This window comes from Cylas formicarius, unplaced genomic scaffold (genome assembly GCF_029955315.1).
Source record: "Cylas formicarius isolate icCylForm1 unplaced genomic scaffold, icCylForm1.1 PGA_scaffold_4__25_contigs__length_36172078, whole genome shotgun sequence".
NCBI classification, from domain to species: domain Eukaryota; kingdom Metazoa; phylum Arthropoda; class Insecta; order Coleoptera; family Brentidae; genus Cylas; species Cylas formicarius.
This window is the reverse complement of record NW_026844334.1, coordinates 23,973,283-23,989,287: the sequence shown is the minus strand read 5'-3', so window position 1 is coordinate 23,989,287 and position 16,005 is coordinate 23,973,283. Positions and strand designations below refer to the sequence as shown.

Sequence of the window (16,005 nt, the reverse complement as noted above, 5' to 3'; positions counted from 1 at the left end):
TCCGTACGCTATATCGGTGATAATTAGGTATTTTACAGAAGCGAGTAGAAAATAGTATATATATATGAGTTTATTTGACACGAAAGGAGCTAGTGTTTAATAAACGAGTGACTTAAAAAGTTTTCCTCACGTGTTGCATACTATACTTTTTCTACCATCGTTAGCTTTTGGGTACATTTTCGAAAAACAACACGAATACATTCACTGACCTGACCGTCAGAATTGACAAACGTCAAAATTTAAGGCGTGGGAAATATCTCCGAAAACATCCGATTGCTCCCAAACCCGTGCGGTAAAATCCCGGAAATGTCCGAAGTGGCTCGGATCCGTGGGAAACGAAACTCACCTGGTAAAGTGACGCTTCCCGCACTCTAGATTGGTGTGTAATTGGGTATTTTACAGACGGGAGTAGAAAACCTTTTTTGGCGTTTGTCAGTGCTCAATGAATATATTTGTGCCTTACTTTTTGGCGGTCTAAAATTAACCAAATCCACAGAGTCTTTTTATTGTGTGAAATATTAAAAAAAAAAAATAATGTTATGTAATAAGCTTGCGCGCAAAAGTAGATTACAATAAATAAAAAGTATTTACAAGAATTCGTAGTTTACAATAAATAATAAGTATATACAACAAATTCGTGGTTCTCAAGAGTTTTGAGCTCGATAACACTTTACAGTTAACTTAATTTCAGCGCTAGTTTACCGAAATATCAGTATAAACAAAATGTACTAGGCAGTTTTATCCTAAATTAGATTTGTTTATGGGAGCTCAAAAGTAAAATTAATTAATTAATTAATTAATTTTAAATTTCAAATGACGAACAAGAGAGGACGACAATTTATTTTGTACCAAATTATTTTATTTAAAAAGATGGTCTCGGTTATTTTGTAACTTGTTTTTAAGTGCTTTGATACGAAAATCGTTAATAAGAATTACACATGGTTGATATACTACCCCATGATATACAATATATGCTATGTTTTTTATTATAAAGGTATCTTAGAAACATTTTCTGTATTTTTTCTATGGCATTTTTTGAATATTGTGCAGATAGGAGTCCAATTATATTTCCGACATAGGAATTGCATGAGATCTGCAATCTAAACAAAAATCTAACAAAAAGTAGTGATCTCTTCTATATGTCCGGATCAAAAAATCATCTCAAGATCTCATCTCATTCTTCCTTTCTAGCACTTTCTGGTTAGTTTGGGTTTTATCACATAACGATGTTTAACATTAAAGTCGAGTTTATAGCTTTCTGTCATTTTATAATATGGTTAATATCTTTATGCAACAAATCACAATCTACTGGGCATATCATTAATAAGTGCTTCAAAAAGTAGAGGTCCGAGGTTCGATCCTTGTGGATGTTGTGCAAAAGACAAAAAAATTAGTAAATACTGATTCCGACCATTCAAAATCAACATCTGTGACTAGCTTTTGGTTATCCAACTTTATTGATAGTAATGTTGTCAGTATAAACGAGTATTTATTCTATGTGTATTATAAATGTATTTTTTAATTTATTTTATTGCTTTCGGATATATGTATGCATGATTTGTTATTATTTGAGTATTTTTTGGGCTCTCGACTTATCTCGGGTTAAGCCCGGGGCATGATTATCTGAGCGTTGAACGGTTTAGTGCCGGTCACGAATACACCACGACTCTGTATATGTTTGAATGTGTGAGGTGTTACGTTCGGCCTAATTAACAACCTTGGAAGAGTGAGTAACATTTTAAATCTGTTATTGGAGATTGATGCCGTTTTATATGAGATTATAGTAGCATTTTTTGAAATAAGAATTAGCAAAATCAACCGGGAGGAAAGTCGTAAATACATTTTTATAGTTACAATTTCGGATGTTTCCGGTAATATAATTAAGAGTTTGGGAGATTAATGTAAATATCATAGTATTGATCAGTTTCCCGTTATTCATAAATGCTTAATTTGGCCATCCGCAAATATATCGAGTCGTTTAGAGTATCTTTTTAATTGTTTTAATTTATTCGGCAACTAAGTTAGTAAACAAGTGATATAAGTCAAATAGCAGTAAGAGATTCTCTATAGATTTTTAATACCTCCACAATACTCATGGTTAGATTGCGTAATGGTGGAATAATCAAGAGAGTTTTAACGCTTTTCATCTGAATGGTTCATATGTAAATTGATTTTTCGAAACAAGTGCAAGTTCGTGTGCAAATATTAAAAATAGAAGTATTTTGCAGATTCTAACTTCTGTTGTATTGACATCCTTTTGAGAGGCTGGCAAAATGCCGATAAGATTCTTATCATTACCAAATATTTTCATACAATTTTATTTAATCTGGATTTTCTAGCCAAGAATTTCAGCAGAACATACAAAAAATATTTCAGAAATATGAACTTACTCATATTGCGCCAAGGAATAAGTAATTAAATATTTTTTCTACTCACGTCTGTAAAATACCTAATTACACACCGATCGAGCTTCGTTTCCCACGAATCCGAGCCACTTTGGACATTTCCGGGATTTTACCACACGGGTTTGGGAATAATCGGATGTATTCGAAGATATTTCCCACGCTTTGAATTTTGACGTTTGTCAATTCTGACGGTCATTTCAGTGAATGTATTCGTGTTGTTTTGCGAAAATATACCCAAAAACTAAAGGTCGTAGGAAAAGTATAGTATGCAACACGTTCGGCAAACTTTTTAAGTCGCTCGCTCCGCTCTTGTCAAATAAACTCGTCAGTCAAATGGCGTTTACCGCACTTGTTGCATAATATACTATAGCCTGGGAAATATCTCCGAAAACATACTATTGCTCGCAAACCGTGCGGTAAAATTCCGGAAATGTCCGAAATTTCTTGGATCCGTAGGAAACGAAACTGGCTTGGTAAAGTGCCGCTTCCCGCACGCTAGATCGTTTAATTAGGCATTTTACAGACGGAAGTAGAAAAATACTTTTTTTTTTGTGGATATTATTTGGGAACCCGGTGTATGCATTAACAATTATAATCGAGCACAATATGAAAATATCAGGATATGGATTGAGCAAACGCAGGAGTATCTTCGTCAATTTTTAAGTAATCCAGAACGGTTGTGTGATTTTTGTTTTTTTTACGTAGTTTCGGAAAATAATTCAATGATAAGATGAATCGATTGATTAATATATTAAAACATTCTTTAGTAGTTGAATACTTATATAAAATAAAAATAGATTGGCATGACATGATATTTTTTATTCAAAAAATTAATCTAAAGCTATTTTAGATTTAGGTTAGGTTAGGTTATTATGTGCAGCTTTTCGCTGTGAGCAATTGATATATTGCGACATACTTCCAATATATGAAGTATTATGTCCTTCAAATTATCAAGCTCCAAAATGGCAGCTCTTAGTTTTTAGTCATCAAGAAAATATATTCTCCGACATCCTTCATGGTTTGCCTCGTCGCCAACAGGGTATCAGTTATGCGTTTTTTTGTGGGACATTCTGTTAATGTTTTCGGATGGGCTAGTTCGGTAGTCAGTGCAGGCAAGCTTCTTGGACACTTCAGATGTGGATTGCGCTTCTCGCTTTTGGGCGCGAGATAGGTAATGTAAATCCTCGACTTTCATGACGAGTCTGAGAAACTGATCACTAATATTGAGAAACTGTTTATAAGTCACAAAAAAAAGATCTGTTGTGTCTGGCTGATGTTGACATTCGTTACGTTAGACATATCAATGAGATCATAGTTCATTCCGCTAGAAACTGAGACAAATTTCATTCCCCATTATTCATATCCAATAAGCAATTTATCTTCCCGGACTTTGACATTCCTGTTTTGGATCAGTGCTCTCGAAAATTCCTATTTTCAGAGGTCACCTCTACGAGGTTACGATTATATAACAAAGATCTTAATTCGTCGTATTTACAAAGATTCGACAAATAAACAAATTTTTAATAAAATCAACAATGCCAAATGTATTATATTGGTATATGACATGTTATATTTTTATGAATATGGGTATTGTTTGGTGTATTAGAAATTTTTCCATGAGTATATACTTAGATTGGAATATTTTGGCCGAAAGCAAGTTGCGTATGTGCGTATATCATTAAAGTGTTCATTTCAAAATTTGATATTCGTTGTTTGTATTGTTGTATTGTTTGTATATTACAAATGTCGTTGATATCTCTTAACGAAATTGACCAAATAGTTTGGACTCTTCAAATTTTTTTATCAAACCTGCTTTGATAAAATATTAAGAAGTAAAAAATCGCAATTAGTCAAAGGAGTGTTTACATCATTTTAATATCAGTTTTTCTGTTTGGATAGTTTAAGCATTTTCGGTTTTTATCAAACATTTGTTAATTTGTAATTGTAATCGCTACTCTTCTATAAAAATGAAGGGTAGTGATTAAATTGACAAACTATGCTGTTTTTTGCTACTGGTATTAGTTGTTCCTAATTTAAGCACGCACGGCAAATATTTCTTGTCCATTAAAGTTTTTTGAAACCAATTTACAACTAATTAATTAGTTGCCTAATGTTTCTTGTTATCAAATTAATATACAAGTACTAGAAACAGTTGTGGTGGTTCGAGATAGTGCCGCAATGTGTGTGCTCGTCTAACGGGGTTCGGAGCTCGGTGAGAAGGATAGTGCCGTCTGGGACTGGCTACTGTTCGGATGGTTGTTGTATTGATTTTTTGGTTTTCAGTCGTCGAGTCCAAGGGACTTGCTGACAATCTTGCATTTGTCGGATGGTTATTGTGTTAGTTGTAATAAATATCTAGCAAGTCTGATGTCGATCCTGTTCCTGCCAACCGACGAACTCACACATAAAATCCCTGAGAGACAGGGAACCATTTCACAGTGCTGCCGAATCTAAAAGTGTTGTATAAAAAATTATTTATCATTTGAACGGGAAATGTAAAGAAATTGAAAGTTTAGAAGAAACTTACTATATCACTGATAAAAGATATCGTGACGAAAGTAACAAATTTAAGCTTGAAGAGAAAATATACTTATAGTAGATGAAACATTCCATGTAAAAGAACAGAACTAACAAAAACGTCCGACCACAAAAATGGAAATCGATCGATAATAAGCATGGTAGTACGAATTGCAAAATGAAATATCAGATAGAGCATCATGTATCATATATCTTGACGAGACATGGTTTGATATCCAGGAAACGAAAATTTCTCATGCAAATAATAGAGGAATGATTAACATGACGATACTGCAAAAGATTATATATATTCCAAACTTGTCAGTATATTCCAAGAACTTAGTTAATCAATTCTTCTTTGAATTGAAACATTCTATAACAATGTTTTCGAAAGATAACGAATTGCGGATTTTTTCTTCTGAAAATTGACATTCGGTTTTTCTTTGCTGTCATCTGCGTGTTCTTCGTCGCCGGTCAGTTTTCTGTTTCCTGCCAGTTGAATTCTTTTGATTTGAATTTGGCGAGCTGTTATTAGTGGATAATGTTGTTCTGAAAATATAGCAATTATTTCGATTTTGATCGATGTCAGCGTACCACCTTGAAACCATTTTGGAGGTTTCATATTAAACCATACATTTTCGGTTAATTCGCGGTCCCCTTCCGATATTGTTTTATCTAATTTGCTCCCTTCCACGTAGCAAAACGTCTTTTCGGCAGGCTCATCATCAGCACAGTGGCAGTTTGTTAGAATGGTTTCGAAAGTGCAGTCCATTTGTGTCAGTGCAAGCCAATACTAAGGGTCCTATTAGCCAGAATATAAATTTTGATTTTTTTTAATTGACTGTCAATTTTTGACTGTTAGTAAATGATGTGTGTTTGACAATCCTAAAATTCTCTTTCAGTGGCAAGATATACAATTTGTTTTTGATGGATAGGTTCACATTTAAATATTTCATATTAATTTTAACATCATTTATTGTTTTTTTAGTAAGTTCTAAGTAACATTAATATTATTTTCTATTAATAATAATGGGTAATGAACCTTTTTTCCATGTTAGGTACTAGATATAGAGGCTTTGCCTACATTAATAATAGAGGTATTTTTTTTATTTCGAATCTGTATGATCGAAAGATCATTTCTTTTTGTAGGAAAATGTCATAGCCGCCTGAGACGCGACAATTTAAGGAATTTCCGGCCCTTATATTATCTAACAGCTTTATAGTTTTTTGTGACATATGAGGGGCGTTTCTTTGGTTAGTTTGTGGTGCTATTTAATATTTCTTATTGAATTTAAGCATACATAGTAATTGATCTTCACCATTTTCTTTGCATTTAATTTGCTTCACCAATAGCAAGTGAAATGAACGACGACGCTTTTTGCTTACAGTTGAGGGACAACGATTAAAATAATAGTAGATCTTTAAAATATTGGATACATATGGATTAATATCTAACAATCTGAAAACTAAGGTGATATTTTTTTTGTTTTAATATTTGTGTTCTATAATTGAGTGATCCCTGTGGTTTTAGACAAATTGGAATTATCCAGCATAAACTAATTTGAGGAATGTTTTATCGCTTGAGTGTGAAAAAAAATTTTTTTTTTTGAAAATACTCATTACTCCCTCACTATTTCGTTTTTTCTCCACCTCATTCGATATCGTTTTTTCAGCGACACTTAATTTTGCAATATTAATTATTGTGTTAAATTACTTCTTGTACAATGTATATTTACATTGAAGAAATATTTTGTATAGTCACAATCAGTTTCGGTAGTGATCCAGATGTTGAAATGATGCAAGTTCTTAATATAAATGTTGTGTTGCTTGTTATTAAGTTAAATTTTGATATAATGCGGCAAAAGTTGATAATGTTGTGTATTTTTAACCAATGTGAGCCCAAAACGATGATTCGAAAAACAGTCCTCGCATGAGTGTGATAGATGGTAGTGTTTTTTTGCATTTTTAAAGTGGTAAGTACCGATACTTTACTATAAAAATAATATTTTTTCGTATTTGCGTTTTTAACCAACGGATTAAGATAATATAACTTCGTTTATTTACTCGTTTATCTACTCGTAACAAGCTATAATTTAATTCTACAATAGAAATAATAAACGAAAAAGTTCTCTGGGTTGCTTTTTTTCCATGAATATCAGGAAATTAAAATATCAATTCTTTTAGACGATTACTGATTCGAATATTCGTAGACACTGTTAAAGTGTCTGTTGCATTTAAATAAGATGATGTTGTAGATACTGATACATTTAAATCCATTTAAAAGAAACCCAAGACAGGCTGCAGCCCAAATAATGTATTTTAAATATTTTGGTACATATTATTATCTTATTGGAAAATACTGGAACAGGTTTTCTATAAAGTAAAAAGTGTATAAAAAAACGTGTAATTTAATACGACCAATTAAAAATGAATAGATGTCGTAAATTTAGCAAATTTTACTTAAGTATCAATGAAATCGATTTGTTAACGGATGACCTGCAAAATCGACCTGGGAAGTTTTTCAAATTTTAACAATAATAAATAATTTAATATAAATTGTTTATTGCGCTGTTTAGTTTTAAATTATGCTTGATATGTAAATATGATTGATTAGATGAAAGATGTTTGCACGGGTTTGGAAAAAATGCGGTACTTAATGCAAGGCAACCTTGAGCTACTATCGTTTAGAAAATACTATCGAGATAGAAACATTCTCTTAAAGAGGAAAAATATATTTGATATGCATTTTATGCTATTTCTCAATTTTTTTATGATTTTAGTCATTTCACCATGTTCGACATTTCAGAAAGGTCTAGATAATCCAGAAGAGAGATGGCTCATCGCCAAAAACGGCGTAGAACTTGGAGAGGTTTCAACCGAAGTGCGGCAGCCACCGTGTCTTCAGCTCCACCTTCAACCCGTATTATTGTCAGATACGTTTCCACGGGCGTCCAAACTGACGACCACCGTATGGAAATCAATATAATAATGCACAATGATAACATGACCACTATTTAGGAACTTTTTATAGTACATCTATTGGTAGTAAACATGTAAATTTTTTTAACAAGCTACCATTGAGGTCCCAACTTCTAAATCTGTTCAATAGGTGGAGAAACAAGAAAATTTTGTAATAAAAGTTTGATATTTGTTTGCGTCAATATTAAATATTAAAACACCTGGAAAGAATTGATTTTCTTGAGGAACATTTGAGTAATTTATTTTTTAATTGGTGCTGCGTTAAATTTCACATTTTACAGTTTCCATTATCGTCTAATACATTTAGAAAAATGTACTTCGTGCCTTAAACGTTTTGAATTATCAACGCAATTTATACTGGACGTAGTTTGGTATTCTAACAAATAATTGTGAACTGAAAACAATGTGACATCTAACATATTGAACAAGGATCCGTTAAAATAATAATTACGGTTAATTGCAATTTATAATGTCTTCGTAAATATTAACAATAGACTATTACGAATTAGTGCAAATGCGTAGCATGCTAGTGGCGCTTTTAGAAAACATAATTTTGTTCTTAGCAAAATACTTGTGCCGTTATGTTAAAGCTTTAATTTTTAAGAGTAAGTAGTTTCTCAAAAATTATCTACCTATGTGTTGCCTTTCATTTTCAGTGGTCCAAGCAAAGAAAAAATCGTTGAACATACCACAACTGCAATCAGTCAACCGAATAACAAACTTTCCTATAGTAGAAACAGGACTCAACTATGCTGAAAATGTTTACCAGAAAATTAAGGTAAGATGAAATAATATGTTGAGAAACAGTTATCTCTGTGAAAATAGGTGATATTTATTAATTTATTAGAGGAAAAAGTTTACTAGTCCTTAAGAGAGTGCCAAGTTAAGTGCCAATTCGAAATCGGGCAGTTAAAAAATTTCTATCAAATGTGGTATGAAAAGTGAAATAACCCAACAATTACTCTAAATTTATCAAGTAAAATGTTCTTTCTATAGCGTAGCACTCGGAAATCAATATCTATAATTGATGTTTGTGATGTTTGTTTTTTGTTTGATTTCTATATGTTTGTTGATTTGTAATATGGTACTTCCCGTGTAGGCAGTTTGTACCGAGCAATAAATATTTGTTCTTTAAACTTTTGCGAGATTTTATCAAGTGCATGCGTAATCACTGCCTTTGATGAGTGTTGACAAGGATTCGTGGATAAAAAGATTAATTTCTTAATATATCGATATCTATGCCTGATATTTAAATCCAATAAAATACCAGATTAAAAATAAGGAATTTACGGATTAATTTGGATGTTTGATGGTTCTACATAAATTTACCCAAATATCACCACTTTTCGATACTTATGCTGGTTATGACGATAGGGTTCACCAAGATTTTTCGGTGCCAAGGTTACTTGGTTAGTTTTGGTTGGTTTGATGTTTAGGGAAATGGTTTATGATGTTATGAAATCGACTCTCAGATTATTAAAAGTGTGCTTGTTTGTTCACCATAGAGATCAAACAGTTTGTTCAACTGGACGCTGGTACAAGCAGAAACTACTTTATACGCGGTAGTGGACTCAGCCGCGCCAGCCGTCATCTTACTTCAACGACCTCTTTCCCAAGTCGATAAAATCGTCTGCAAAAGTTTAGACTTTGTCGAGGAGAAGATTCCATCTATTAATCTCCCTCCGGAAATGGTAGGTTTGATCCAACCTGTTAACAGAACCATACCGACAATATTTCCTAGATTTACTGGAACACAAAGCAATATGCCAAAGACGCAGTCAGTACCAAAATCGTTCGTCCGGTACTCAAACGTGCCGATTCTGTTAAAGAAATTGGGAATGCTGTGCTCGCCAGCAAATATACAGCATTCGCGGCTGATACGCTAGATGGTGCTTTGAACGTTGCTGACAAATACGTCGACAGGTATTTACCGGCCGCTGAAGATGATAAGAGTGTTGATGGTTAGTGATTCTCTTATATAAATGACCGTTACCTGCGTTTCGTTTTGCAATCTAGAAATCTGTTCTTTATGCTTTTGAAGGATTTCTAAAAAGTTGACTTATAATGTCCACTTATAAATTAAATAATTTAATCGACTTGTAAGGGTAGTCAAATAAGAATGACTCTCAGCCGTGTCTCAGAAAGTGTTAGTTTATTTTAGTTTTAGAGAAAAGAGGATATTTGCAAAGTGGCTAAGAGAAAACTATGGAAATAACTTTCGAAGTTATTTTTTGTATCTCTTTTAATATGGGGAAAGATACTTTTTCTACCATTTGAATAAATTTCGCCACCTTCAAAAGATATTTTTTTGGTTGATCTAAACATTGTTTGAGTATTCACTTGGGTTTATTTTAGCTTCTAAATAATTTTAGTTTTTTCAATTGTCGAAGAAAAAATTCAGTGGCGATTTTTGTATAAAAAACATAAACACATTTCAGTAAAAACCACACTTTTTTAATTTACTCGTCTTCGAATTGTATCCAAATATCTAAATTTATTTTATAGCATACGGCCGTCACCAAACTTTATGTAAGCATCCTGTATAATACCAAATTGGCTTCTGAATATATTAGTAAACAAAATAGCAATACTTCATCGTATTTTCAGGAGATAAAAATGGTTATTGAATCATGTCGTTATTACTTTTCTTTTTTTTTTCAGTTAAATTCAATTAAATTTTCTTAAAATAAATTTACAGAAATTTGTTGTTAGAATCAGTTAATGTTGATGTTAATTTGATTATTATTCTTTATTCGTAAAGCATGTTGATTTTTTCCGAAATTATTTGAATTATCATAAACTACTAGTATTTAGTTTAGTCTGAACTGAGGTGGCTTTTACTTAATGAAAATCTATTTATCAAAATAAATAAGAACTAAAAGTTCATATTTTCACGAAATTATATATTTTTACATGACAATTGTTTCGTATATTTGATAAATACACGTCGAAACAATTGTCATGTAAAAATAATTTCGTGAAAATCTGAACTTTTAGTTCTTATTTATTTTTATTTAGTTTAGTTTATACATTTGTTACCTTTTTCCAATAATATCAATAGGCTTATACAAATTCATGCTTTTGATTCATGAATTTTGATTATAGATATTTTCGAGTATACATTTTAATTCCAGTTGGTTTGGTAGTTGGTATTTTCACTATGGAACTATTCACGATTGTATTTCCTCCCATAGAACCTTTTGTTTGTAAAATATTTCGACTTAAGTTATTGAATGTCTATCAGAAGTCGACGGGGGCGTATCGGAAGGACCAGCAGGCAAAGCTATCCACACAATTCATCACGTCGATAGATTGGGCCGAAAATTAAAAAGGCGCTTGACCAAAAAAACGTTGGCCGAAGTCAAAGCTTTGAAAGAACACAGCGCAGAAGCTGTCCACGTTCTGATTTATGTAGCCGAGTTGGTAATGTCGAGTAATATTCTGTAAGGGTAGATACTAAAATGTAGTGTTTTTATTTACTTAGGTAGCGACCGATCCGAAATTAGCATTGAAGAAAGGAAAAGAGCTCTGGTCAAGCTTGAGTCAAGACGAACCGGAAAACCAGGCCCGACCTGAAAATCTGGAACAACTTATTGTTCTTCTTACAAGAGAATCTGCTAGAAGGGTTGTTCATTTGGTCAATTTCAGCACATCTGTAATAAATAGAGTCAATAAAAATTTAGCTCACTCTGTTTTAACGCTGGTGACAACGTTCCTGGATGCTGCCGATTCGATGGTTAAGGTAAGCAGCAATACAAATAATTATAAAATATAAACAAAAGAAAACAAGTTCATATTGGCCCATAACTAAATTGTGTGATTGTGTACCAAATAATCCATAAAAGTTTATAAAAATACGTTTGGTCAATTTTGATGGTCTTTATTTATTCATATCTTAATCTAGTTAAAGCAAACCCTTTATTATAAATGCCATTTCCAGACCAATGTTTATATGAACTTTTTTTTTGGCGGTCAAATCTTCAGCATATTCTTTGAAACGCCTTGTATCTATATCCGATAGACAATGTTTTTGATCTAATTTTAATCTAGACTGCTCATCTGGAAAGGGCGCAACAGTCAACGTCAGATTTAATTCGATCGAAAGCACATTCGGCCACAATTATGCTGAAGAATCTAAACATCCAGCTCACCGACATTTTGGTAAGTGATTAAATGACCACCCAAATAACCCTTAATATTCTATTTAGTTAGATAGTTATATAAAAAGAAAGCAAGAAAAATAGCTAAGAATAATGTACCAGCTGATCAAAATGGCAACATGCTACAGCCTTTTGAGTAACTCTTCAGTTGCACAAATCGGTTTAGTGCGACGTTGTAGCATGCGGGAATCCATTTCTACCACGGGAACTAAATTGACTGCAATATGCAATTGCCGAAACCATTTTTCCTATTAGAACGAGTTTAACTGATGTACATTATTTATTAACTAAAATGGCCTCCCATATATCAAAACAAGACGCGAAAAATCGCCACCGTATCCATGCATTAGTGTGATTATTAATATCTTTAAGATTTTTGGCCAGTGGCGATTCGTGTAGGTCAATAATTTAACTTTTTTAGGGATGCCAAAATATTTTATTCATTTCATAATCTTCAATCAATAATTACTGTTTTTAAATTTGACGTAAAACGTTTGAACATTGAACGAACGAAGTTGCCATACCTGGCAAAATGTTATTATATGAGACAATGTCGCCAATTGCCGCCTTGGTGCAAGGCTTCCTCAATGTATGAAGTTCGAAAAAAAATTCAACAAAAATATTGGTTGCTGCAACGATTTTTTGTTAAAGATCTTTTTTTGCCAGTAAAATGTGGCCTTTCTCGAGCGACTACTAATTCTAGTTTATGACGTAAAAGCGTAGTGCCTAACATTTTTGAGAATAGAAAAATGGTGTAACCAGATTGAATTGAAAACATGCGAACATAATATGGGGGATCTAAACTATGGATAAGCATGTTGATAAGACAAACAGGGTTTTAAATGTGGCCGATTCTGAAATATTTGTTATATAATTAAGCGAGAAAGACTTAGAATATAATAAACCCTTGTTCTTCTGCTTTACTGATATTGAAAAATCCAAAAGTCGCATTAAGTCGATTCTTGTTGAACTTCGTTGTCAACAAAATAATAAAAGAACCCAAAAAACATTGGGAAGTGAAAATGATGTCCAAAGGCTGCACAAAACTTTGAACTGTCCTTAAAAAAATTCCAGCCAAAGATGTCTTCCGAAAAGACAAAAACTCTAGCTAAAATATGTTACGTTTTAAGCTCTAACTTTACTCGGTGTCTAAATAACAACCACCAAGAAGGTCAACGAAGGAGTTCAAACTTTTAACTTTTAAGGTGTCCACTACAGGAGCGTAGTGCGGCCAAACAAGCCGAAACAAGAGTTGACAGCACAAAAACATCAGATATCTATAAAATGAAATCATTAGGACCAGTTGGTAAGGAAGATTCAGGACAACGTCCGCTAGGAAAGAGAAGCCATAGTTGACCAAGAAAAATTAAATATGTTTTAGACCTAGAAGAAGAGTTTGAATAACACTTGCAGTTTCTACTAGGAAACTTTGAAAATTTCCTATTCCTTATTATGAAAGATATTGTGATTTTGTAAATATGGAAATAAAGTGGCACATTAAAAATTTATAAAAAAAAATAAATAAATAAATAAAAAAAAGATAAAAAAATAAATCGACCATAGACGCTATATTCATTTTAAGACAGATTGCCGAAAAGGCCATAGAGTACAATAAAACCGCGTTTATGTGCTTCATAGATTTAACAAAAGAATTTGATAGAGTGAGATTACATGACGTCATTGAGCTGCTAAAAGAACGAGACGTAAACCAAAGGACAATAGACATCATACGGGACACGAACAGCGGATATAGCACGTATGTAAGGGTAAACAACGAACTCTCCAGTAAAATACCAGTTTCAACAGGGGTCAGACAAGGAGATCCTCAGTCCAGTACCCTTCAACATTATAATGGACAACATAATAAAAGTGAAAACTCCAGGCAGACGATACAGAATGGGAAAACATGAGGTTAAGATAATTTGCTACGCTGATGATGCGGTTGTGATATCGGAAAATGAGGATAATCTGCAAAAACTACTACACAGATTCGAAACAGCTGCATGAAAATTCAATATGATCATATCGACACAGAAGCCACAATCCTCGACAATAGCGAGAGGACGCAGAAGATGCAAGCTGGCATTTTATAATAAAAGTGTGGAGTTATGTCTTTTAAGTATCTAGGGGTTAACATCACGAGCAATAGGAACCTGAAACAAGAAGTAAAAATGCAAACAATAGTAGCATCTAGGATATCGGGATTCCTTCGAACCGTGATATGGAGGAATAAATACTTAAGTATCGAAAGCAAAACACGGATATATAAAACGTGTTTTAGACCAGTTATGACATACACCATAGAAACGAGGGCGGAGACTGCAGCTACTTAAAACAGATTCTTAGAACGACCGAGATAAAGACATTAATGTCAATCACAGGGAAAACGCTAAGAGACAGAATAAGGAGCAATGAAATTAGAAGAATGTGTAACGTTTCGGATATAGTGAGATGGGCCAGAACTAGAAGAAGAGGATGGAGAGATCATGTCAATAGAATGGAAGACGATCGACTGGCGAAAATCGCAAAGGAAGATAGACCCAATACAAGCAGACCTCCCGGAACACCACCAAAGCGTTGGTATGAGAGCTGGACCTCGGAGTCACAGCTTAGGCTGCTTCCTTGAAAACACAAGACATAGTCTTAAAATAAGAAGATGAAGAAGGGGATTAAACATTTGAATTCAAAATTTTGCTTTTTAAGGAACGTCAGCATTATCAGAATATTTAAAACATAGCTATATTTTTTTTCATAATTATATTGCTTTCTTTAAAATTTTATGTTCGCGGTGTATTAACAAAAATATCTTTTAGCTTTTTAGTAATGCGCTCCTCTTTTGTTTTTTTAAATTATTTAATTTTATATAATTGTCGTTTTAATACCAAAATTATAGTTAATAATCCAAAGTTATAGTTAAGTATTTCGTTCTGTAAGTAATAAAAATAGTAAAAAATGACATGTTATGGACAATATATTAAAATAGTCCATGATAGAAAATAATTTTATTTTAAGGATCAAGAACACAAATTAATTTAAAACGTCAGAGGGTCGTATTACCGTAAACGTATTAAGTAAAAATCAAAAGATATATATATATATATATATATATATATATATATATATATATATATATATATATATATATATATATATATATATATATATATATATATATTCTCACGTATTGATTCACGGAAAAATATGATGACACTATATTCCGGGATATCATCCGTTCGCTCGTTGAACTCCGACTGGAATCCTGCATTCAACGAGCGAACGGATGATATCCCGGAATATAGTGTCATCATATATATATATATATATATATATATATATATATATATATATATATATATATATATATATATATATATATATATATATATATATATATATATATATATATATATATATATATATATATATATATATATATATATATATATATATATATATATATATATATAAATTTAAATTGAATCATTAGATAAAGCAACTAAACAATATATAATTTACGGAACAAAAATATTATGGCACCTTCAATAATAACGGAGTGTTCCATGACACCTAACTAAAACATTTATTTTCTTTTTAAATAATGTAAAAAGTTTAGCCTGGAATCCTCACTAATGGCACTCTTTTCAGTATCGTTGAAAAAAAATTATGCGAAAAGACTGTTTTAGTCAGTTGTAAGTATTTGTTTCTATTACAGGATAATTGGGCGAAACAATTGGATAACAAGCAAGAATCGGAACATCCAAAGACCGTCCTCTCTGTTCCACAGATTAAAGTTCAACAGTTAAAGGCTTTTCATACCAATATCATTAAGGACAGAAATGGCATCGAAAATAATTCAAATCAAACTGCGTCGTCTTCATAAAATATGTTGGCGCCCTTGAATTTTATTATATTTTAAAATATTTCTTGTTTTTTATACTATATGT

At 32.3% G+C, this 16,005-nt stretch overlaps 1 protein-coding gene across 4 annotated transcripts; it reads left to right on the top strand.

Moving 5' to 3' along the window:
* Nucleotides 1-1,612: 1,612 nt before the first annotated feature.
* On the top strand, nt 1,613-15,941 carry LOC132700396 (lipid storage droplets surface-binding protein 1-like). Of its 4 annotated transcripts, XM_060667686.1 has the most exons (9): nt 6,655-6,895; nt 7,729-7,890; nt 8,558-8,679; nt 9,407-9,592; nt 9,643-9,862; nt 11,146-11,324; nt 11,386-11,643; nt 11,952-12,062; nt 15,774-15,941. In XM_060667686.1, exons 2-9 carry the CDS (start codon nt 7,755-7,757, stop codon nt 15,939-15,941), a joined length of 1,380 nt encoding a protein of 459 aa, XP_060523669.1. In that variant the 5' UTR covers nt 6,655-6,895; nt 7,729-7,754. The 4 variants fall into 4 exon arrangements, with proteins under 4 accessions (XP_060523671.1, XP_060523669.1, XP_060523668.1 ...); XM_060667688.1 differs by lacking the exons at nt 6,655-6,895; nt 7,729-7,890 and adding an exon at nt 1,613-1,726; XM_060667685.1 differs by lacking the exon at nt 6,655-6,895 and having other exon boundaries at nt 7,596-7,890.
* The last annotated feature ends 64 nt before the right edge of the window (nt 15,942-16,005 follow it).